General features: G+C 44.4%; 1 protein-coding gene across 1 annotated transcript in view; it reads left to right on the plus strand.

Moving 5' to 3' along the window:
• Positions 1 to 25,261, plus strand: part of LOC146821880 (mitochondrial amidoxime-reducing component 1-like) — a 146,883-nt gene that overhangs the window by 25,351 nt on the left and 96,271 nt on the right. The window contains exon 2 of the mRNA XM_085609393.1: positions 23,040 to 23,213. Within this exon, the coding sequence (XP_085465519.1) occupies positions 23,040 to 23,213 (174 nt within the window). The remainder of the gene's footprint in view (positions 1 to 23,039; positions 23,214 to 25,261) is intronic.

Genomic DNA, 25,261 nt, shown 5'->3' on the forward strand with positions numbered 1-25,261 from the left:
AAAGTAGGTGGAGTGCCATTGAGCGAGAAGCATTTGCTGTGGTCTGGGCGCTGAAGAAGCTAAGACCCTACTTGTTTGGGTCTCACTTCCGGGTTCAGACGGACCACAGGCCCCTCAGATGGTTGATGCAAATGAGGGGTGAAAACCCGAAGCTGTTGAGGTGGTCCATCTCCCTACAGGGTATGGACTTTACGGTGGAACACCGTCCTGGTACAGATCACGCCAACGCTGACGGTCTGTCCAGGTATTTCCGCCTTAGTGACGAGGAACCCCCTGGGCAAGGGTAGTTCTCCCCACATTTCAGCTGGAGGGGACACGTGTTAGACCTGGCACCTTGGCGTGAGTTTCCCTTCCACTTTTTGATGGTGTGCCTCGACTGTTTTGCTGGTGTTGTCCGCTCAGGGCACTGCGCCACGGCTAATCCGTGCCGCAGTGCAAGTGCTCCCTAAGTAAAAGTGTACCTGTAATTGATGTCCATGATTGGTTTATTGGATTCACTGTCAGTCCCCAGTAAAGTGCACCAGGGGTGCCAGGGCTTGTGAATGCCAATGCTGCTGGTGGGCTTGCAGCGCTGGTTGCGCCACCCACGGAAGCGGCCTTGTAAAGTGTGTCAAGGGTCTGCCACCGCAGACCCTGTGCGCGGTCCCAGACCGTCGCGCTGACTGCGCAAGTGCCCCCACTTGCCAGTCCCTAAACCTTCCCTTACCTACATATTAGCCACCCCTCTGGTAGGCCCAAGGGCAGGGTGCATTGTAGGCATAAGGTAGGACATGCCCTGATGTGTGTGGCATGTCTTAGTAGTGAATTACAGCCATTTCCGTTCTTCACTATTGAAGGCTACCTGCTCTCCATAGGCCAGAATGGGCTGCCGGGATCACGCCAACGCTGTGACCCCAGTGGACTCAGAGAGCATGGTAGAAGTGTCAAGTTTAGTATGCCTGAACTCAGAATAATAAAATACTTCTTGTAGTCAAGTTTATTTTAAAATCCTGGGTTTGTAAATACTACTTTTAGAAAGTTAGTATTTACTGACCTGACCATCTCAGTCCGCCTCTGCTGTGTGTATGTGTTCTGCCTGGCAACAGTAAGGAGCAGGGTTGGGGAATCCCCAGAGACAGGTTGGCTGCCAGGTGGTGGGTAGAGAGGTGACACCTGGATGGGTGGGAGGAGTACACCTTGACTCTTGAATAGACCTGTGCTCTACCACCACAAAGCCGGCGCCACCCCCTGTGGGGCGGCTGATGTCTCTGCCCTGCTGCTGAAAGGAAAGAGCAGAGTCACCATAACAAAGTGCTCCAGAACTGGACTGAGCCAGGCCTAGGCCCCCTGGCGCTAAAGAACAAAAGAATCATGGTATAAAAGTAGGAGCCTGGCTCCTAAGAAATCAGAATCCTGTTTACCACAAAGAACCTCTGCCCGACTAGAAGGAGAAGAAGACGCCGGAGGAGCTGGCCTGCTGCTTGCCTTGCTGAGAAAGGAGAGGAAGAGACTTACTGAAAAGACTTTGCTACTTTGTGCTTGAACATTCTCCAAGGGCTTGATCTGAGCTTGCCCCCTGAACTGAACCCCAGGAACAGTGGGTTCTCTGTGCTTTTGCTCGTCCTCCAATTCGAGCCGTGTGTGCATCCCGCTGGAAAGAGACTGCGCCCCTCATCGCCCCTCCTAGGGCCGTGACACTCAGAAGCTCGCCTGCCTCCAACCCGTGAGAGCCCCGCTCCGTCCAGAGCCGCTCTCTGTTCCCGGGCCAGGCCGCCTGCATCCCTGTCACCGCCTGCTACTGGAGCGCGCTGACCGCGCTATCACCCCTCCCGCCGGAAGCCGTCCGACGACTGTGATCTACGCCGGGTCATCCAGCTGCACCGACCGTGCCCTGCGACCCCGCTTCGCTATCCCCGGACATCTCAGGCCGCGCCGCCCCCGCTGTGGAGACCCTCCTGCACCGCCGTGCTAAAGGGTCGCTGGCCGCGCCTGCCTACGTGCCCACACCTGCTGATTGAGGACCCAAGAACACTTCCCAAGCTGAGAGTCGCACCGACCTGTGCCGGCTCTCCACATCACGAAAGAAGTTCCAGTATCGGGCTCGGGGCCCGCAACGCCTTATTTCCCCGTTCGCAGGAGCCGATCTCTGTGAGTACTGGAACCACAAGTAACATTTGCAAGAGAACTACAAAGTATCCATTTGAAGCTACGAACAACGAACATTTGCCCGCTGGACAACCTGGTGGCATAGCGAAAACGTTATTGGTCTTGTGATAAGTCTGCTGAGATATATATACCTTATTTTTACATAAAGAAGCGTATTTTTATATATATCCAAGTCTGGTGTCCGTTTCTGGGGGGATTGATGTATTTACTGTGTGTATGATTGTAAGTGCTTAACCAACAACGCCTGAGGAATCGCCTTGGCTGCTCACGCCACGCACCTAGAAGGTGAGCAAGGGTCATTCGCGAGGGGTTATCCTGCGCCCTGACGTGGAGGAGAGGGTTCCTGTGATATAACTTGCTGTTTGGTAGAGCCATTGGGACAAAGAGTGTGAGCATGTCTCTGTCTATGTTGGTAGGAGCAATAATCTGCTCAATGAATAGAGTTGCAAGGATGCTAGACTTTCCTATAAAGTTGATATATGCTTCAGCCGCTTTAGACTTCCCACTGTGACGCTGTAACAGCACTCGTGAGAAGTAATTGGCGTGGTTTTGATCCTTCCAAGGCTTATGCACAATAGTGCAATCATAATCTTGCAATCTCAACCCCCACCTCTCAATGCAATGGGGCAACTTGGCTTTCAGATTTCTGAGAATGGTGAGCAACCCCTGGTGGTCTATGACAAGGGCAAAATGTTTTCCGTTCATAAACACATGAAATTGTTCACAAGTCCACACTACAGTTAGGCTCTCTCTTTCTGGATGAGAATAGGCATGTTAAGTATGAGATAAACTTCTGCTGGCATGAGCCACTGATGCAGCGCAGAGTGCAAAATCCCTCCCTACTGTCACGGACGACAAGATCTCACACACGCACACTATCCATACATTCGCTGGTGGGGCCCGTAACACCAACATAGACTCACAATCAGTCCGTGCGAGAGGCGATTATCCTTCCAAGCGCTGAATAATGAGGGAGGAAGATACCACTTTACCCTAATGAGCAACAAACCTACAAACCCTTCTTATACTCATTAGGCCCTAGATTCCACCTTTGGTATTCCCCTCATAACCGGGACGGATCTGTTAGTTGTAGATTTAAGTGAATTTCAAATACTCTAATTAACCTTTTCATTAACACATTTCAATGAATAAACAACTCAACTCATTTCTGTAGATGTTCAAATCCAAATTTATATTAATATTGCAGATTAAATCATTCATTTGATCAAGTTGCCATTCATATTTACCTATTCTGGCTAAAGTCGTCCTCTATGTCAAATTTTGCAGTCTCGCAAATCTATGCCCATCAATTTTAGCAGATTCAGTTCATCAGGAGTTTGGGCAGTAATTCAGTCCGTCAAAGATTCAGGCTAACAACTGTCCTGCAGTGTCACCGTCCTCTCCGTCAGCATATCATCAGGAAATCGAAGGAGCGACATCCCGACCTCTCTATTCTATGGGTTTTTATAATAATTTCAATACCAAAATGTAACAAAATTGAGTTTTAAACTGTTCTGATTGGCTGATCAGGTGTCAACCTCGCCGTTCCCATAAGGTTTAGTCCATGTTGTCAGCATACTTGCTGGTTCCGGTTCTTTAATAAAGTCTTTTGTCTGTAGCGCTGGCACCATTCCCAATGGCCTTGATAAGTGCAGCTTGCCTGGGGTCAGGACAGGGCCATTGTTGCTCATCTTTAGCGCAGGCGCACTTCACCCAAGCCTGGTTCAGCGTTGGCAGTCGGGTTAGGCACCAAAAGCAGCCATCATTCGATAGGCCAGAATAGTCAACTTAAGCAAGAAACACAAAAACGTAATTAATACATAGAAATGACTAATTAAATGTTATTCCCTCGCTAATACCCATATGTGGTGTATGTATCTAGCCAAAAGCAACACTCAATGCGGTTTATACTTACTAAATAAAGCACGAATCACAATTACATCACCAAAGCAACATATATCATGCGATGTTCTAATTATCTATTATTAATATGCGTACGAAATTTAGTTCACGTAATTAATTAGGCCATGCAGATGCAAATCCCACGTGTATTTCGGTCATTAATCAGGTTGATTAGTTATTTCCACATCACTCCAAACCTATTAGTACGGTTATAATTAATTAATTAATCTAATTGATAAAACGTCATGCAAAAGGGGGTGGGTATACAAAATTATGCATAACCCGCTCCAGCAATCCCCCCTTTGGTGATTTTATCACCACACCACCCAAAATTTTGTTCTGTCTTTACGGAATCCTTAAAATGTTTTCTTGCTCTTAATCATAATTCAGTTTCACCTACGTCTTCTCTTTTTACTGATTCATACATACTCTCCTTCCACTCCTCCAATTCTATTTCTTCAATTTCTCTTTCTTGTTTCTTATCTTTTCTTTTTGAATTTTCTCTTTTTATTCTTTTCTTATTTTTCTTGTTTCTACAGCACATACAACATAATCTTATCACTAAAATTATGCAGATTACACATGTTAATGAAAACAATATTTTACCTATAAGAGTACTACCTATTATTACTAAGAAATTCTTAATAGCAGCTATTTTCTTTCCAATTCTATCCCAAACACCTTCAACCTCCAGTGGTGCAAGTTCATCATGCAATTCAGTAATATTCCTCCTGCTGTGGAGTGGTGTGGTTCACTGGTTAGAGGCGGCAGACCCATAAGCAGAGGACGGCCTGGGACCAGGGTTCGATTCCCGACGCGGCAGGGTCGTGGACCAGGGTCAGCGGGCTCGATAATTCTCGCCTCGGTGCCTACTCCAGTCAGGGACCACACTCGGCAACTCTGGGCATTAGCTTGCCTCATCTTCACAACGGCCCCCCCAGACCGCCGGGGATGCTTGGTCGCACCTTAGAGATACCCATTAGGGACCATCTCTCAGGGTGAGCCAGGACGGGTTCCCCAGCGGTCGAAGCGCGGAGATACTCCTCCGGGAGTCGATTCTAGCACTATATAAACCCACAATTAAATTAAATTAAATAAAATATAAGTTTTCAGATCTTTGCTTTCGTCAGGAATGTAAGTACAACAATGTTGAACTTTCAGCATTCCACAGACTCCACCCTCTTTTGCCAATAAAATATCAAGGGCAAGTCGATTTTGCATTACCATAGCACGCATGGCAACCATTTCAGTGTTAACCAATAAAAATCCTCCAGCGGTGCTTGTTGACAAGCGATCCACTACTGTTGACAATTTCCTAATTTTGTTTGCATTCAGAGTTATTCCCACTGCTGGTATCAATGCCTGAAAAATATCACCTACAATTTCTGCCCAAGATTCTCTCTTAGTTCTAGCTAAATGATTACTTAAGCTATGTACGCCATCTTCTCCTCTATCCATATGAAATTTTTTGGGAAAGACCAGGCCTACATAACATGTGCCATACCAATGGTCTGGCAAACGATAACATGCCCTGTTCCCACAAATAAAATATAATCCAAGAAAGACTGGATCTCTTCCACCTTTGAACCCCCATCTACCCATGATTCGATATGTATCATGGCACTCACTATTACCTAGAAAATAATTATCATACACAGTTTGATTCCTTCGAATGCAAAATTTACCTTTCTGAGGCCAATCTAAAGCTATAGTTGGACTAGCTTCTCGTTTCAAATGTTTTTCTTTTTCCATATGCCAGATTGTTTTCTCCACTTTCCCTTCTGCTGCTTTTCTTTGCATTTTCAATATTTTTTCCTCAACCATGTCTAAGAATGTCTTTTCCTCCTTCTTCAAACTGCATGTTAAATTGTTTCTAAAAATATACTCTAATGTTAGTTCCTTAGTTTCTAAGAAGAATGCACCTAATACCTTAGCAGGTTTTACTTTGTTCAATTTATTATAAGAAGGCACTTGCGCAAAAATGTTATCTACATCTGAAAAATAATATTCTAATTTCCCTGTGTCATAAAACCAACTAGCTATTACACTACATGTTATTCCATACGTTGCCGGAAGGTGATGATATGTCACTTCCTCAGAAACAGATGCAGGTAACTGCATACATATGTAGCAGTCCCGTACGTCCATTGTCTTTACATATTCATACAATAATTTTGAAAACACATTATTAGAAAAATCTGTTATTGACCTGTCTTTATGCAAATAATTTTTATCTATTCTAGTTGGAACTACTTTTGGAATCTTCCCTATATTAGTTTTGTTCTCACTATGTCCTTCTAATGTATCTATAGTAGCCTTAAAAGAAATGACAAGAGCAAGGATGCTCCATAAAAGCATTAATAATCCTGTACAACAACAACACATTTTACACCATCTTTTCATGAATGTACATCTACCTTTACAACTTTCTATGTTAGCCATCTTGTTAAAATGGACCGTGTCTTTTGACTTAGCCTCTTTTACTTCACAACTAGTTTTTCTAACCTAAGGTTCTAACACCTATTTGGTTCTACCAGTCACTATTTTTACTTCAATATCTTGTTTTCTTCATCAATAATTTTCTCAACATATTCAGTTGGGCATCTCATCGTTCTTCACTCTCCTCTCGTCTTCCAAATATGGATTTTCCTGAACTTCCGTTTCTTCTTCTCCAATGTCGGACAAGAGAACTCTCAGGATTTCCGATTCTATTTCATCCTCAACCACTTTCTGTACAGTCTCCTCTGGATTTCCTTGACTATCTGCCTCTTCTCCCTGTTCAGGCAGAGCCACGTACGTCCATTCTGGTGACTTATACTTCTGGTTAGGTTTCCTTGTTCTTCTACTCTCTTTGTCTTCAGTTAATTCGTCTTCTTTTGATTTTTCTTGACTTGTCACTTCATTCACCTGTTCAGCTCTTGGTGAATTCACTCTTGTCAATCGATATCTCAGTTTCCTTATTTTATTGGGCCAAACATCATCTCTTGCAACTCTTTTTACCTTACTTCCTTTGTCATTCTTTTCATTCCTCCAAGCTCTCTTTCTTAGAACTCGACCTTCAGGTATTTCATTTTCACTCTCTTCAGACTCTGTCTCAACTTGCTTTGTCTTTTCAGCAACTTCTTCTTCCACCACTTGTTTTGTTTTCCCTACTTCTGTCCCTCCTCGGGTCTCTGGCACGCAATCTTCCTGCTGGCTACTTGTCCCTTCACCTAACTGGATGTTGCAGTTCCCTACACCTCCTCGGGGGTCTTCCGCAGAAATCATTCCGGCAGCGCGTCGAAGGCGCCCCTAAGGCAAGCCCGTCTGTGCTCGTCCGCGACCGGATGGGGCCAGGGGCACAGTTCCATGCCCATTTTATTTCCTATCCCCCTGAAACACTGTGCGCCCACCAAGGCCCTTGGGACTTGAATCAAGCAGTGAAGGATCATATCACAGAGGCCGGGATCCTAAGCGCCCATCCCCTACCCTCTTTACCACCCAACCTGCCTTCAACAACTCGACTTCCGATCTGCACCAGTTCCACCTCTGCTCAAGTAAGTGACTTACCGATTATCTCTGCCCTCCTACTCAACACTCGGTCGGCAGTGAAACACCACCTTGACCTGTTTATTCTCCTAGACACTCAGAAACCTAACTTACTGTTCCTCACGGAAACCTGGTTTCACCAGGACTCACTGCCCAACTTGCTTGCGGCTCTGCCCTTCTCCTACTATGCCCTTCGGGCAGATCGACCCCCTGGCAAAACAGGGGGGGGAGTGGCTCTGATCATTCACTCAGATCTACACTATCAACTACTACCTCACACCCCTATCCCAGAAGTGGACTACTTAGTTGCACGCTCGAACTCCTTCCAGATCCCTATCACATGTGTCCTGATGTATCGGTCCCCCAAAAATATGCCGCATTTCCTTCCAGCCTTCCAGGACCTGCTAGCCACATTAGCCGTGAACAACTCGGCAGTCCTGGTACTGGGGGACTTTAATTTTTGGCCATCGGACCCAGCAGAAGATGCCCCCTCCAGAGATTTCACGGAATCACTTCAAAACCTGAATTTTATATCCCATATTCACACTCCCACCCATGTTCAGGGCCACATATTAGATCAAGTTTGGTCCCTTAACATCCCTATCCTTGAGCCTACTGTTACCCCTTGCTTGTGGTCAGACCACCACTTGATCTCCTTCTCCCTGGACTCAAGTTCGACCACAAAACCCCCCCTGCCCAAAAACACCTGGGCTCGCAACTGGGGCAAAGTTGACATCCCATTGCTGTGTTCTTCTTTACTATCCTCCAGTCCAGCTATAGAGGAACAGGCCCCACCCCTTCAGGCAGCAATACTAAATAATTGGCTGTCCAACGCCTGCGATCAGGTGGCACCCCTAAGACGCATTAGGGTAAGACGCGCCCATGACGTCAACAAATGGTTCACCCCAGAACTTAAGGAGAAAAAACTGGCTGCCCGCCGCGCAGAACGTGCGTGGAGACGCACTTACTGCACAGCCTCCAAATCACTGTACTCCTCCACCCAGGCAGAGTACAAGAAAGCCATCCTTGATGCCAAAACCTGCTACTTTTCAAACAAGATCCTCCGGGCAGAGAACCAACCCAGAGAAATCTTTGCCACAGTCTTCGAATTAGCCTCTTCGGACAGGACTTCATCCAAGCCGGTACCTTCCCAGCACTTGTGCGACTTGCTGAACAACTTCTTCATCAATAAAATTGCAGACATTAAGGCCAATATACCTCCACCCTCCCAAGCTTTCCTAAACCCTGACCCACAACCCAACGCCTGCCACCTCGACTTCATAGCCCCACTGTCTAAAGAAACCTTCCTCTCCTTGCTCCCATGTGTCAAGTCGGGATCCCCCGCTGACATCTGCCCGGCCTACATCTTGCGCGATATCTTCCTCACTTGCCCATCTCCCCCCTCACCTTTCTCAATGAGACCCTCAAATCAGGCACTGACCCTTCATGTCATAAATCAGCCACCATCATTCCAATCTTGAAAAAACCAGGCGCAGACCCCACAGCGCTAGTAAACTATCGGCCCATTTCCCTCCTCCCCTACCTGGCTAAAGTCCTCGAACGCCACGTAACCAAAGTCCTTAGCTCTTTTATAGAGGACAGCGGCTATCTATCACCATGCCAAGCAGGGTTCCGCCCTCTCCATTCCACCGAAAAAGTGGTGCTCTCTGTCATTGACACACTCAGAGCGGGGCAAGATGCTAATCTCCCTCAGGCATTGGTTCTCCTCGATTTGTCGGCCGCCTTCGACGCGGTCGATCACACCATCCTCCTTTCCCGTGTTGAGGCGGCAGGCATTGGAGGTTCTGCCCTGGCCTGGATCAGCTCGTTCCTGAGCGACCGCTCACAGGCAGTCCACCTGGCAAATTTTTCCTCCGAGGCCCGCTAAGTGCTATGTGGCGTCCCTCAGGGCTCCTCTCTCTCCCCCCTTCTTTTTAATTTATACGTCTGCCCGCTCATTTGTGCTCTGCAGAGGATGGAGGTCACTGTGTTTAACTACGCCGATGACCTTCAACTAATTTTTAACCTCTCTAACTCCCCCGATTCTATTTTTAATTTCCAGTAGGTGATGGTCTTTATCAGGGATTGGATGTGCTTTAACCACCTCAAGCTCAACCCTGATAAGACCGAGCTTCTTCTCACTGGTGGCAAACTCAACCCTTGGTCCCCCTTCTTCTGGCCCCCCTCCTTTGGTCCCCCCCTTCTCCCTCTCCCGCCGTTAAGACATTGGGAATCACCCTCAACCAACAACTGACCCTACACTCTCAGATCAGCACAGTCGTCTCTTCCTGTTTTTTTACTTTGCGCACCATACGCAAGATCTCACGTTTTTTTCCCTTTTCAGCCCTTAAATTGATCTTGATGGCTATGGTTCTTTCCCGGCTGGATTGTGGGAATGCCCTACACAACGGCGCCCCCGCTTATGCCATCCGTAGGCTCCAACTGGTGCAAAACCAAGCTGCCCGCCTGGCCTATTGTTTACCCAAGTCACACCATACCACTCCCCTTCTCAGATCCCTCCATTGGCTCCCAATTAGAGAAAGGGCCCTCTTTAAGATGGGATGTATCCCGTTCCAGGCTCTTGCGGGAACAACCCCATCTTTTATCACGTCAAAAATCATCCCCTACATCCCCAGCAGACAACTCCGATCCTCCTCTCTGTCCCTACTGGTGGTGCCCAGATTCAAGAAGAGCAGAATGGGAGGCTCAATGTTCTCCGTTCTTGCTCCACAATTTTGGAATTCTCTACCTTTCCAAATGAGATCAACACCCTCGTACCTGGAGTTCCGGAGCACCCTGAAAACCAATTTGTTTGCACAGGTTTTTAAAATCTAAGCCGCATCACCCTCTCACTCAGGTATCATTTCCTCTACAGCGCCATGAAACCTCTTGGTGTCCGAGCGCTCAATAAATATTTTTAAATTCAAATTCAAATCTGTCCCTCTCTCTCTGTACCTGTCCCTTGTTCACTTAGATTTGTTATTTCAGGTGGAATTTCTCTCAGTCTCTCATCTGGTACTTCCTTTTCACTAATTTATTTTGTTGCGTCTTCAATACTCTTTCCTCTTTTCTTCCTGTGTTCCTTCTTGGAACCCTGCGCTTCTTGCTCGTTTCCAGAATGGCTAGATTCGGAAATCTGCAATCTTCTTCTCAGAGCGATACTTCTGGGGACTAAAGCTGATCTTTGTTCTGTTTCCCCCCTTTCAAAGTTTCCTTGTGTCTTTGACCCTTCGTCATCTGATTCAGTGCTTGATTCTGATTCATCAGAGTATTCTTTTCCTGTGCTGTCCACCGGATTTGGAATTCTCAATGTATGGCTGGCATGGATCCAGTTTTTCAGTCCAGCACACTTCACAGCTGTGGTCGTGGTCAGAATGACTTGTTGTGGTTTTCCCCACCTTGCAACCAGACAATTTCTTCTTCTGCTGACTTTTATCCTTACCCAATCACCAGGGCTCAGATCATGGGCTTGCTTCTTTTCAAGTGCGGTGGCATCTGGTCCAACCTGATGAAACACAGAATGAACTGCATCAGCCAGGCCTTTACAGTATTCCAACACCATGTCATCAGAAATTGTCATCAGCTTGTTGACTGGTATAAAAACATGTTTCATTGCACGTCCCATGATTATTTCATGAGGACTCAATCCTGTAGGTCTGTCTGGTATGGCTCTTATTGTCATGAGTACTAGAGGCAAGACATCAGACCATTTCATACCTGTGGCCAAACACATTTCCCCTATTCTGTTTTTGATAGTACCATTCATCTGTTCAACCACACCAGAAACCTCTGGTCGGTAGGCACAATGTAGTTTTTGTTGTACATTCAATGCTTCACAAATTAATCCTACAATCTCATTATGAAAATGTCCTCCTCGGTCTGACTCAATTGTCACTGGGAACCCGAACCTGGGGATGAACTCTCTCAGCAGTAGCTTAGCTACTGTCAACCCACCATTTCTTCTTGTTGGGAATGCTTCCACCCACCTGGAGAATAGGCAGACCACTACCAAAACATACCTCAGTCTGTTACTGGGAGGCATCTCAATGAAATCTACTTGCATTCTGGTAAAAGGCCCTCCTTCTCGACCTATTGTTCCCAGACTCACTACTGTCTTCCTACCAGGATTGTACTGTTGACATATTAAGCATCTCTGACAAAGACTTTCTGCTACAAGTCTGAATTTTGCATTGTACCAGGTCTGCTTAAATGACCTGATCATGGCATCTCTCCCAATATGTCCCTGGCCATGATACATCCGTGCCATGGTAGACATCATGCTATCAGGCATAACTGGTCTTCCATCTCGATAGACCCACACATGATCCTTTTCCCTTGGGGCACATCCTACTTTTACCCACTGTCTCATTTCCTCATCTCCTGCCTCATCCTGCAATTGTTTTACCGCTTCCCAAGTTCCCACAATGTTAGTGAACATCAATGAGCAAGAAGACATTTCTCTTTCCTTAGCCCGATTGACCGAATTCTCATTCCGTGCACAATACTGTGCCATGTCATTTGCATACCTGTTCCCAGTGGCAATATAATCACCACCTTGACTATGTGCAGCACATTTTACAACAACCCAATTGTTTAGGCAGCTGTATCGCCTCAAGCAATTTTCCAACCACTTCTGCATTCTTAATGGGAGTTCCACTCGAGGTCAGGAAACCTCTTTGTAGCCATAGTTGGCCGAAGTCGTGGACGACTCCAAAGCCATACTGGCTGTCAGTTGTCACAGTCACTCTCACACTTTTTCCAATCTTGCATGCTCTAGTCAAAGCCACGAGTTCAGCTACCTGGGCTGATTTCACTCCTTTCAAATATGATGCTTCAATTACTGCTGCGAATGTGCATACTGCATACGCTGCACTCAGCACTCCTTCATCTGTTCTCAAACATGACCCATCAAAGAACATCACAAAATCACTTTCTGGCAGAGGTACATCCTTTATGTCTGGTCGTGGTTTTGTACAAAAATCAAGTACATCCAGACAATCATGATCCACTTCATCTCTTACTTCCACAATCTCAGCATCAGGCAACAAAGTTGCAGGATTCACATTCACACATCTTGCAAGACTCACATTAGTTGCACCTAATATGACCTTCTCATACTTAGTCAGCCGACTATGTGTCATATACTGAGTACAACTCCTTGTCAACAAGATCGCTACATCATGAGGTACAAACACTTTCAATGGATATCCCATCACAATTCCTTCACTCTGCTCCAAACTTCGACATGTTGCAGCCACCGCTTTCAAACATCCAGGTAAACCTACAGCTACTGGATCTAGCATTGATGAAAAATATGCAATTGGTCTTCTCATTTTTCCATGTTTCTGGGTCAACACAGAAAGTGCACATCCATTTCTCTCACTGCAATACAACTCAAATTCTTTTTCATAGTCAGGCATGCCTAATGCAGGTGCTACACACAAACCATCTCTCAATTGTCTAAATGCTGCCAATTCTTCTCTGTTTAATTCAAGGGGATCTTTTACATCACTTCTCGTCAATCGCACCAAAGGCTTTGCGATCAAGGAAAAGTTCCAATCCACTGACGACAGTACCCTACCATTCCCAAAAACATTCTCACTTCTCTTTGAGTCATGGGAGCTCTCGTTCCTTTTATTATTCTGTCTATGGTTATTTTCCTTAGTCCTTTCTCAATGTTGTGTCCCAGACACTGCACTTCCTTCTTGCAAAACTGTAGTTTTGCGGGTGATACTTTAAGTCCTCCATCTGCCAAATGATTCAGCAAGGCTATTGTATCTACCTCACAGGCTTCACGTGTTTTTGACGCTACTAAAAGGTCATCAATATACTGAACCAATACAGAGCTTTCTGGCTTTTCTAGACTCTCCAAAGATCTCTTTAACAACTGATTGAATATTGAGGGGCTTTCTGTATACCCCTGTGGGATTCGGCACCATGCCAAAATACGCTCACCAAAACGAAATGCAAAAATTTGCTGACTGTCATGGTGCAATGGGATGGAAAAGAAAGCATGACACAGATCAATTACTGTGTACCATTCTGCATCATGGGGAATCTGATATAAAATCACTGATGGATTTGGTACAATGGGACAACATGATACCACAATTTTATTCACCTTTCTCAAATCTTGCACTATCCTGAATTTCCCATTAGGCTTTTTCAATCCCATTATCGGTGAATTACATGGACTACCCATTATTTCTCTCAAGATTCCTTGTCTGATCATTTTCTCTATTATAGGAGTTACACCTTCAATTATTTCAGGTGTCAATCTGTACTGTGGAACATTTGGATACGTTACTCCTTCTTTTACCGTTATTTTGACTGGATCTACATTTCTCATTAGTCCTACATCCTCCCCAGTGAAATCCCAAACCTCTGCCTTTACAGAGTTTCTCAGTTCTTTTGGTAATTCATCAGGGTTGAATACAGCATATGTTTCAGTGACTTCACTTTCTCTGTTAACTAAGGTCATCTTATACAATACATCATCATCTGGTGTTTCAAAAGCTATTACATCCGGAGTACAAAATATAGTGCAATTCATTTTGCACAACAGGTCCCTACCTAATAAATTCACAGGACTGGTGTCACACACCACAAAGCGGTGCATTTCTGAAAATTTCCCTATGCTGACTTTCACTGGTTCTGTAAGATAGGTCTTAATTTGCCTGTTGGACACACCAACTACTTGGATCGTTTCATCCGAGAGAGGAAGATTCTTAACATCAGCTGATCTAACCGTTGATCGAGTAGCACCAGTATCCACTAGGAAAGTAATATTTTCATCATTAACCCTCCCATCTACAAAAGGTCCTGTCTGGTCTACTTCTAGAGTTGTGCCAAGTACGCACTCTTCTTCCTCCCTTCGGCACTGTCAATAACTCTCTTCTGCGTCACTCTCATCGCATTGCAGCCAATACTGCGAGACAGCGCTAGTGCGTGGCAGCTTATTTACCTCTTCTTCATTGTAAAATCCCGATTCACTACTATACTTCTGTGTGTTTCTGCTCTGTGGAAAAGGCGGCTTTGGCTCCTGATTCTGTGGGGGAACAACTTGCTGCTGTTGCTGCAGTTGACCACTCACCTCATGCTGCACCTGTGGGTTAAATGATGAATTTTCATTGTTAGTACTCGGGGGAAATTTACACTCGGATTTCCAATGCCCTATCCTGCCGCAATTATGACACGGAAATTTCTTTTTAGCTTCTTCAATGTTCCCTTTGTACTTCCCATTATTACATTTTGGCTTGGTCCCTGCTTGTTCCACCAATTGTGCTTCCTGTCTCTCCGCTACCTTTACCTGTGCCCACATTGCCTTCTCCTTTAACTTCCGCTGTTTTGCTTCAATTTCATCACTGAAGTATTTAGCATGTCTCAATACTTCATCTATTTTCTTGTTTTGCCAATCTACCGTATGCTGTTTAATCATATCACCAATTTCTGGTCGTAAGTCATATTCAAATCTGTATACAAAATGGCTCAAATCCTTTTCACTCGGATTCTCGTCTCCGCTAAACTGCTTAAAAGCCTGTATTAGCCTCTCATAGTATGCATGTACTGACTCTTTACTTTCCTGGTGTGTTTGATCAATTTTTACCCAGTCTGTCTCCTTAGGGGGCACTTTATTTTTCAGAAACACCATAACCTGCTCATATTTCTTCATTACCTCGGGGTCTGGAGCTCCTGTTTTAGGATCCCTAGGATATTCCTTGGTTGGCCAATTGATCATTAATTTGCATTCTGACCATAGATCTGCTGGGACAATTATGTCAAACAGACTATTCAAATCAATCCATAGTACTTTAGACAATTTCACAAATCTGTCTACCTGTCTGTACCACTCGACGGGCTTTTAGCGTAGTCAAGGGAAATAATTTGTAGAAGACAAAATATCCTGTCTCGTCCATGGGACATGTACATATCCTCCTCCTGGAATCTCTCTCATAGGGCACTCAGTCACTACCTTCTCTTTTTCTTTTACAGGAAAGGCTGAAAATGTCTTATCTGAGGCATCATCGCATTTTCTATACCACCTGCTTCTCCATTTATCCACGTCTCCCCATTTTCTCAGCAAAATTATTGTGTCCTTAATTTGACCTATTCGTCCTGTGGTGTTCATATTCTCAATATCCTTTTCAGTGAATTCTACTCGATAAGGTTTCTGTAAGGCTTTTACCTTTTCAATATCAATACCCATTTCATTTGCTACTTCTTCTAACCTTTCATGCAAGTTTTTCGCTCTCCAGGTCACACTTTTGCACAAAAATAATAATTCTTCATCCAGATAGGTTTTCAATTTTTCTGTTGGGATAGTCCCTACGATTAACTCTTCCAATACCATTCGTAACTTTGCCACATCAATTGATTGGGATTCTTTGTGTTTCCTCTGCAAGCTTCTTAACCATTAACTTAACTCGTCTGTTGATGGTCCTACTGGTTTTTCTACACTTCCGTGTCCAAAATCATTCTGTGTTTCTGACACTGTCTCTCTCATTGTCATGCGTCTCTCTGCACAATTCTGATCTACAAATGGATTATTTGTAAAATTTGGTTCCATTACACTCATAGTCTGTTTCCATGGATTCTCATTCTGACTCACTCTTGGTTGTTCTACTGGGTTCTTATTTCTGTAAGGGACTGTCAAACAATGCTCACAGTCCTTCTGTTGTTCAAAAATAGGCATTACTGGACCTATCGTTATTGGAACAGTTACTGCTTCTAGATTCTTAGTCAATTCTCTTATTTTCTCAGTTAGTTCCAGTGTTGTTTTCGCTAATTCTACAGAATTTTCTCCATCTGTTCTTCCTTCTGATCTCTTTTCTACTTCCCTGGTACCACTGTTTTTACTCAAATTTAGGGATTCTGGTTCCGATTTTATAATCCTCATTGTTTCTCTCATTGGGGCACTTGGAGTTAACATTTCTGATTCTGGTCGATTCGGTGGTGGATTTTTATAGAACATATCATCAAGAACATCATCCTCAGACTCATTCGCTCCATACCCTCTCGACTCCAAATTATGCCTCTTTTCTGCACACTTTCGACCTTCATTCTCTCCTACAGTTCTTACAGGGAACACACCCTCAGTCATGCTCGCATCTCGCCATCTTTTCATTCGATCGCTCTGCGTTTCGTGTCCGTATGGTCTTCCAAACCAGTACCTATATCCTCTACCACTTCTTTGTCTTTCTCGTTCATGCATTTCGTCTTCCCATTCTGTCAAAGCCTCAAACTGTGTCGGTCTAGGTCTTGGTTCCAAATTCATCATCTTTTCCCGTAAATTTCTTAAAACCGCCAAATTAAATGAACCATGCTCTGGAAAAGCTAATACTCCGTCGTCCTTGGTATATCTCACCCAATTATCTAACCAAATACAAGTATGATACCCATATTTCGCAATCATAAAGGATGCAGGGGTTTTCGGTGGAGGAAGTAACTGTCCTTCCCTAGTCTTAACTGGCTTGTCTTTCTTAAACCACTTCTTAATTCTCCCTAACCAGGTTTTCTTCTCCTTCTCTGGTGGGTCGTAATACATTTTCTTGTCTTTCGCGCAACGCTAGTCCCTCTTTACAACTGTACCGCTAATCTACGCACCTATTCAGAGCGTCCACGTCTCTGTCACAGTCCTCGAATCCTAGCGCGACTTCACACTAACGCACCAATAAGGAGCGTCTATGTAAATGTAAATGTAAATGTGTTTGTACTTGTATAGCGCACTGCCACCCCCAACGGGGGCATCCTGGCGCTTTTACTCATACCGCTGTGGAACCCTTCCTGGCTTTCCATGTGAGGTGTCTACTCCTGGGCACCCCCATGGTGAGGCCAGGCATCCCAGCGCTGTTGGGGCCGTTGTGGAGATTAAGCAAGCTATTGCCCAGAGTTGCAGCGTGGGACCCATGATTAGAATAGGCACTGAGGCCAGAATATCCGGTCCGCGGAATTTATAGCCCGAGACCCTGCCGTGACGGGAATCGAACCCTGGTCCCGGACCAGTGCTCTGCATCTAGGTCTGCCACTCTAACCATTGAGCCACACTTCTCCACACCCTGTTTCTTTTCCAAACCTAGCGCGGCATACACTAACGCACCAATCCGGGGCGTTTCACAGTTCTGACCGACTGTCCAATCCCAGGACGGTCGTTCTGACGTCAGCAGCCGCTGCGGCAGCTCCTGCTCCTGCTTCTGTCTACCCCTCCTTTACAAATCCGCTCAGTAAGTTTTTGTTTCAATTTCTACACTTCTGTTAGTAACAACATAGAAACATCTCCATTGTCCGCTTCGCTAACCAAAGAACAGCAAAAGACCTTTCTCACGAGAATTCCGTCTTTCCCGAGAGCAGCGCTTACCTCTGCCCTACTACGGAATCATTACTTTCGTTGATAAAGTAGAACATCCCTCTACTTCACCCTTCTTTCATGCATTAGCTAATTGTTTCTCTAGTATTTAAGACACATAGTTGGAGACCCAATGCTCCTGAGAAATAAACCTAGAGTTTCGCAATCAACCCAAATGCCTTTGCATTCACACTCGTACACACAAGAAAAATGTAGTACATTCACACAGAATTCTGTCTTTCCCGAGAACAGCGAACAGTCTGTTCTACCACAGAATTAACAAATCAGCGCTTACCTCTCCTTTGTCCTTCTAACAAGCTCAGAGAATACCTATTACCTTTCCAGTGATAAGCGTTATCGGAATGCCAGTTGGATCCCTGGTACCTAAGACCAGAACTTCACAGGTAAACTTCGCTACCATACACACTTCTTCTCACACAGAAAATGTCTCTAATGGCAACACACGACGATGCTACCGAATCGAACCCAGACAATGCGCCGTGCAACTTCACTTGTCACACGTTTCCCCTGTGTACCTACAGGGCAACAACAATTCCGTCTTTCCCGAGAGCTGCGCTTACCTCTGCTCTACTACGGAACCGTTACAAACTTCCGACTTCCTACATCCCAGAAGTTGTGCAAACAACATTAAACTCAACGTAACTCAACATAGAGTGTTAGTACATACATTAATACCAATCAATAACCAAAATCAATAAGCAATTTACAAGCAATAATCACTAAACCAAACAATAACTAACCATCATACTGCTACCAGAAAAACTGATGCAGCGCAGAGTGCAAAATCCCTCCCTACTGTCACGGACTAAAAGATATCACACACGCACACTATCCATACATTCGCTGGTGGGGCCCATAACAGCAACATACACTCACCATCAGTCCGTGCGAGAGGCGATTATCCTTCCAAGCGCTGAAGAATGAGGAAGGAAGATGCCACTTTACCCTAATGAGCAACACACCTACAAACCCTTCTTATACTCATTAGGCCCTATATTCCACATTTGGTATTCCCCTCATAACCGGGACGGATCTGTTAGTTGTAGATTTAAGTGAATTTCTAATACTCTAATTAACCTTTTCATTAACACATTTCAATGAATAAACAGCCCAACTCATTTCTGTAGATGTTCAAATCCAAATTTATATTAATATTGCAGATTAAATCATTCATTTGATCAAGTTGCCATTCATATTTGCCTATTCTGGCTAAAGTCATCCTCTATGTCAAATTTTGCAGTCTCGCAAATCTATACCCATCAATTTTAGCAGATTCAGTTGATCAGGAGTTTGGGCATTAATTCAGTCTGTCAAAGATTCAGGCTAACAGCTGTCCTGCAGTGTCACCGTCCTCTCCGTCAGCATATCATCAGGAAATCGAAGGAGCGACATCCCTACCTCTCTATTCTATGGGTTTTTATAATAATTTCAATAACAAAATGTAACAAAATTGAGTTTTAAACTGTTCTGATTGGCTGATCAGGGGTCAACCTCTCCGTTCCCATAAGGTTTAGTCCATGTTGTCAGCATACTTGCTGGTTCCGGTTCTTTAATAAAGTCTTTTGTCTGTAGCGCTGGCACCATTCCCAATGGCCTTGATAAGTGCAGCTTGCCTGGGGTCAGGACAGGGCCATTGTTGCTCATCTTTAGCGCAGGCGCACTTCACCCAAGCCTGGTTCAGCGTTGGCAGTCGGGTTAGGCACCAAAAGCAGCCATCATTCGATAGGCCAGAATAGTCAACTTAAGCAAAGAAACACAAAAATGTAATTAATACATAGACATGACTAATTAAATGTCATTCCCTCGCTAATACCCATATGTGTGTGTATTTATCTAGCCAAAAGCAACACTCAATGCGGTTTATACTTACTAAATAAAGCACGAATCACAATTACATCACCAAAGCAACATATATCATGCGATGTTCTAATTATCTATTATTAATATGCGTACGAAATTTAGTTCACGTAATTAATTAGGCCATGCAGATGCAAATCCCACATGTATTCCGGTCATTTATGAGGTTGATTAGTTATTTCCACATCACTCCAAACCTATTAGTACGGTTATAATTAGTTATTAAATCTAATTAATAAAACGTCATGCAAAATGGGGTGGGTATACAAAATTATGCATAACCCGCTCCAGTACCACAATGTGTCTCTGAGCATTTGGATGTTGGATATCCATTGTGTTGAGCAAGGATCATGCCCAACCCCACTGGACTAGCGCCTATTATTATTTCAGTATGTAACTTTGGATCAAAATATGCCATTTCAGTCGCGTTTTCAATTGTATGTTTGATTTTCTTCAAACTTCGGTCACATTCAGGGGACCAGTCAAATGGAATATTTTTCTTTTGTCAACTCACTGTGGCAAAGCTACAAATGTATCTGGAGCAATAGCTGGCCATGTCTAAGAAGGATCGCAGTATGGTCACATCCTGAGGAGAACAAGGGGATGACAATGCTTGTACTTTTTCAGGGTCAGGAGTCATTTCTCCTTCAGAGAAAATTTGGCCAAAGAATTTGAGTTTGGTTTTGTGAAACTCACACTTTACTGCATTCAAAGCGAGACCTGAGTCAGCAAGCAGATGACATACCTGTGTAAAAGCTTAGTCATGCTCCTTTTGAGTGGTCTCAAACATTAGTATAGCATCAGTGTAGTTAGAAGCATGTGTGACAGGTGGAATTACTTGATGAATTACATCGTGAAAGATTTCTGCAGCTGACGACTGTGTTAGATGTGGCATCAGAAAAAAGTTTGTTGTATTTGTCTGCTGGAATGATATTGATTGATGCACCATTGTTTATAATAACAGTTATAGGGCAGCCATTCACCTTCAGCGTGATCTTGGGTCACTGTCCAAATGAGTTAGGTCGCTTCATGTGGCGATCTCTCTTTGACTTGTGTTCTTCTTTGCAAGCAGCCAATCCTACTTATGCATGTTGTTCTGTGGCCAACATCGCCATTGCACATCCATCTGCTTCACTGTCGCTCGATGATGACGTTGAAGAGCCTTTGGAAGATAAATGATCTACTTTGTTTGGTCTCTACTTGTCTCAACTGATGTTGCCGTTTGGCCTTGTGGGCATGGCTAGAATGTTTCTGAAACTTTCTGGCGCCCATTTTCTCTTCTTGTCGTGACACATTTGGTTTCTCTTTCACTTCATAGACCTTTTGAAATGGTTTTCTTTCCTACAGCCCTTGCATATCTGTCTAATTTTCATATCAGCAGCCTGTCGATCTGCAAGTTCCTCAGCTCTTGCAGCCATGAGTACCTTTTCTAGATGGAGCATTTCTCTCAACGTGTGTTCTCTGATGAATCAGAGAGGCAACCATCGATGACTGAGATGTATGGCTTCTTTATCTTTGAATTCACTGAACTTGCAGTGTTTGATGAGGGTATCAAGTCTTTCGACAAACTCATCCATCGCTTTACCAGCTTGCTGTCTTGCCTGGTTGAAAGTGTACCTGACATTGCCGACATTCGGCATTGGATTTAATTTTGGCTCCCAACGTTTCTTTGATTTGATGGTATGATACTTCATCAAATTGTGGTATATTCTTTATCACTTCTTTCACTCCATCACCTGCAAGGTTCTTTAACTATTGATGATCTTTTTGTCATCTGCTTCTTCTAGAGCTTCTGTGAAGTCATCAAACGTTTCGATCCATGCAGTTCGACTTCCACTAATATTTTGCTTTTTAGCAGTGTCGAATGGTGGTGGAGGTTTCAGATGAATGTGGCTGCGCCATATTTGTTGCTCCTTTCTGCAGCCATTGTAGAACTTCAATTTCTTTTGTGCCGATTGCCACCAGTGGCCTTTTAGGCTGTTTCTATAGGGACCAACGGCTTCGTAAACATAACCCTTGTGTTTGTGTAGAGTCTCCTTGACGGATTTTTCATTTCTTGTACCTGATTGTCTCTGCCTTTAGCATTTCTGTTTTGTATGTATGATGGTTCTATGTTACGCTGTGGCGCAGTATTTCTTTTTTCAGCTTTGCCATTAGGCTTCTGGCGGCCATTCTGACATTGCTCCTTTGTGGGGCCATCACATTCTTCGAGGGCCTTGTAAGAGCTAGAGCAGTGCTTTGACTACACATACGCCAACCGAAGACTGCTTCTTGGGGTGCATGTTGCACACACAAGCAGTTTGCTGGACCTTGGCAAACTCTCGAGGAGAGCAGTTGTTTTTCCTCAGGGCACGTTTCCCCTACTCGTGGGCAGTTGTCGCACCCACCCCAGCTCTGGAGCACAAAAATGACCACACCACACATGGAGCTCTGTAAAACACATCTTTATTCTTTGGCATGCAAACGTTAACTGAATGCACTATGTCATAATCTTTATTGACCACACCCAGATACAGCCCAATTGATTATGTAACTGTGTAAGGAGTCTGCCGAGGATCACAAGGATCCTACCGAAATTGTTTCACTTTCTTTTTAAGAGAGAGCTGGTACCATGCTGCCTTTGTTTTGTGTACCTTGAGGGTGAGGCTGAAGTCAAGAGGGAATTTAAGAGACTTGGCATTTATTGAAAGTTGGTGATCAACAATATGGTACTCTCAGCGATGTGCAGTGCAAACATAGATGCTTTGTTTCATTTTGGAGCGCATAGTGGATGGACCACTATGCCCTCCAAAACTGTGCTCCATGTGCAGCGTAAATTCGGCACTTTTAATTTTTTTAAACTAGCTTTCTTGTTATCAAAACACTACATCATTATTGCCAACCAGAAAACAAAACCACTCCACTCTGATATTATTGGCTATTATACTTTTGTTACAGCATACACATAGCAATCAACATTAATATTGCCCCCTCTTGGAGTCACAATTACAAAAGCATATAACGGTCCGGCCATTGAAACATATCAAGCCATGACCCGCCCTCATCCCCTTCTCCCAAATTTGCTGTGCTTCTTGGGGGGATCCCCCTTGTATATAGATCCTCTCTTCTGCTGACAAATGCGCTTCTTGAATTAGGCCATGTACACTTAGCTTCTGCGCATGTTAAATTCATTTTGCAGTCTGTTTCTTAACTCTCTGGCCAACATAAAACATAGCTGCTATTTATTTCTGTTCTTTCATTCCAGGCACTGGCTTGTGATTGAGGAAGATGGAAACACTGTCACTGCTCGACAGGAGCCGAAGCTTGTTTTGATTTCTGTGTCCTGCAAAGGAGACTTCCTGACCCTCAGTGCTCCATATATGGAAGAAGTGCACATTCCCCTGAAGCTCCCGAGTACAAACCCGGTATGGTATTTCAGGTGCAGAAACATAAGATCCTAACTGGGATTTAGAAAACACTGTTGTTGTGAAAGTGTACAGGTAAAGGAAGAGGGGATTGCTATATTTATTGTTCAGTGTACAGTAATCCCTTGCACCCCTGATACCTTGTATATAACATATCTATTCTGAAAAATATTTGATCCATTTAAGTTGACGAGGAGCCCTGCTTCCAGCCACCTAGCTCATGGTATGCCCACCTCGTGTAGAGTTGGGCAAAGCATTAGATTTTTAGCAGCCGAGCCTCACCTGGCTCCACAGTTGAGATCCTGGGACTAACAGCCCGTTCACTTTATGGCCATTGGTCATTGTTTATCAGAAGGCCTGTGCTATTACCCAATGGCCTCCACCATGGATCATCTTTATTAACTATGGAAAGACTACAACAGATTTCAAACTCTGCTGCCAGACTACTTTTACATATAAAGCCACTAGCCCACACCTCTCCTCCCTTGAGGGCCCTGCATTTGTTACGAGTTGCCAGAAGATCCACATTCAAGCTGCTTTGCATCACCCACAAAGCAATAAATGGAACAAGGATGCTATTCATCAGGAATAAAATCACCACATACATTCAGCAAAGAAACCTCTGCTCCAGATTGGCACCTTGCCTCAAAATCCCACCTTACAAGAAAACAAGAATTTGCAATGCTTCTCGCAATTTTTTTAGAGTTAGAGCTATTGCTGTTGTAATGGAAATGTGTTTTTTTTATGTGAATGAGAGAGCGTGAGTGAGTGAGAAAGTGATAGCAAGTGAGAGAGAGATCGTACATAGAGACAGAGTTATTTGTGTATATAAGTGAGAGGTTGAGTGAAGAGAGAGAATTATAGAGAGTGAACGAGTTAGAGAAAGGTAGAGTTAGAGAGAGCGAGAGAGAGAGAGTGTTTAGATGTAGGTTGTTAAAGTTGGAGAGATAATTGTGTGGTACAGTGAAGAGAGGGAAATACATAGTGTGATTCTGGGCAAATCACTCAATCTTCACGTGCCTACCAAAAAATTAATGTGACCTTGTGTAATGTAAATGGTGCTCATTTAAAGCGCTCCAATACCTTCGGGTCGAGTTTGTGCTACAGAAAACTGAAAATAAAAAATGTAGTCTGATTTGTTTTACTTTTGGGTGGACAGAAGTCTGGAGTAACTAGGGGCATATTATCAAGACAGGCGATAAAATTATCGCCGCTTTAGCGGCAGAAAACTGCAGCTAAAACGGCGATAATGGGCTTGATAATATGCTCTATGGAATTCCAATTGAAGCCCATGTTAGATGTGAAGGACATCTAACCTGAGCTTCAATTGGAATTCCATGGAGCATATTATCAAGCCCATTATCGCTGTTTTAGCGGCAGTTTTCTGCCGCTAAAGTGGCGATAATAATTTCGCCTGTCTTGATAATATGCCCCTTTATGTGCACAAGTTGCTCTAATATCAACAACAGCTCTTTATGGGATCTCGTAGTGGCTCCTGGCTCTAACCCCTACCGGGCTCGCATGGGAGGCCCCATACTACTGCCACTATCCTTGCCAAGGCCATCTAATCCCCAAAGAAAGACGTGTCGGCTTAATTAAACATGTTTGTTGACCCTTCTAGTGAAACACCGAGGAGCCAGTGTGTGGCCTTTGCGGAAATTAATCAAGGCTGCTTTATCAACAAGTTGAAGGTGAGCTAAACAACTGTTGTGAACTGTACGATACTTATTTTACTGCTAGCTCTGTGGACAGGCTGTAGCATGCCTGCACCAGAGACACCGGGCTATAGTGTTGGTGTTCCGTGTTGATACCTAGGGGCGGAGCTAGCTGCTGAATGGCGGTGTGCTTTGCGAAAGAATGCCTCCCCACCCCAAAGGATAATAGGGAAAACATGGAGTGTGCGCCTTCTTTTACTTACGTGTGCTGCGTTTGGGGAGAGGATGTGGTCTGTCGGCTAGATTGCCGACTTTGGTGCTGGAAACCAGGGTTCGAGCCTGGGGGTCGCGTCCACATCCTCTCATTCTGGGCAAATCACTTAATCTCCCTGTGCCTGAATGTGTAA

Source organism: Triturus cristatus, chromosome 6 (genome assembly GCF_964204655.1).
Source record: "Triturus cristatus chromosome 6, aTriCri1.1, whole genome shotgun sequence".
Classification (NCBI taxonomy): domain Eukaryota; kingdom Metazoa; phylum Chordata; class Amphibia; order Caudata; family Salamandridae; genus Triturus; species Triturus cristatus.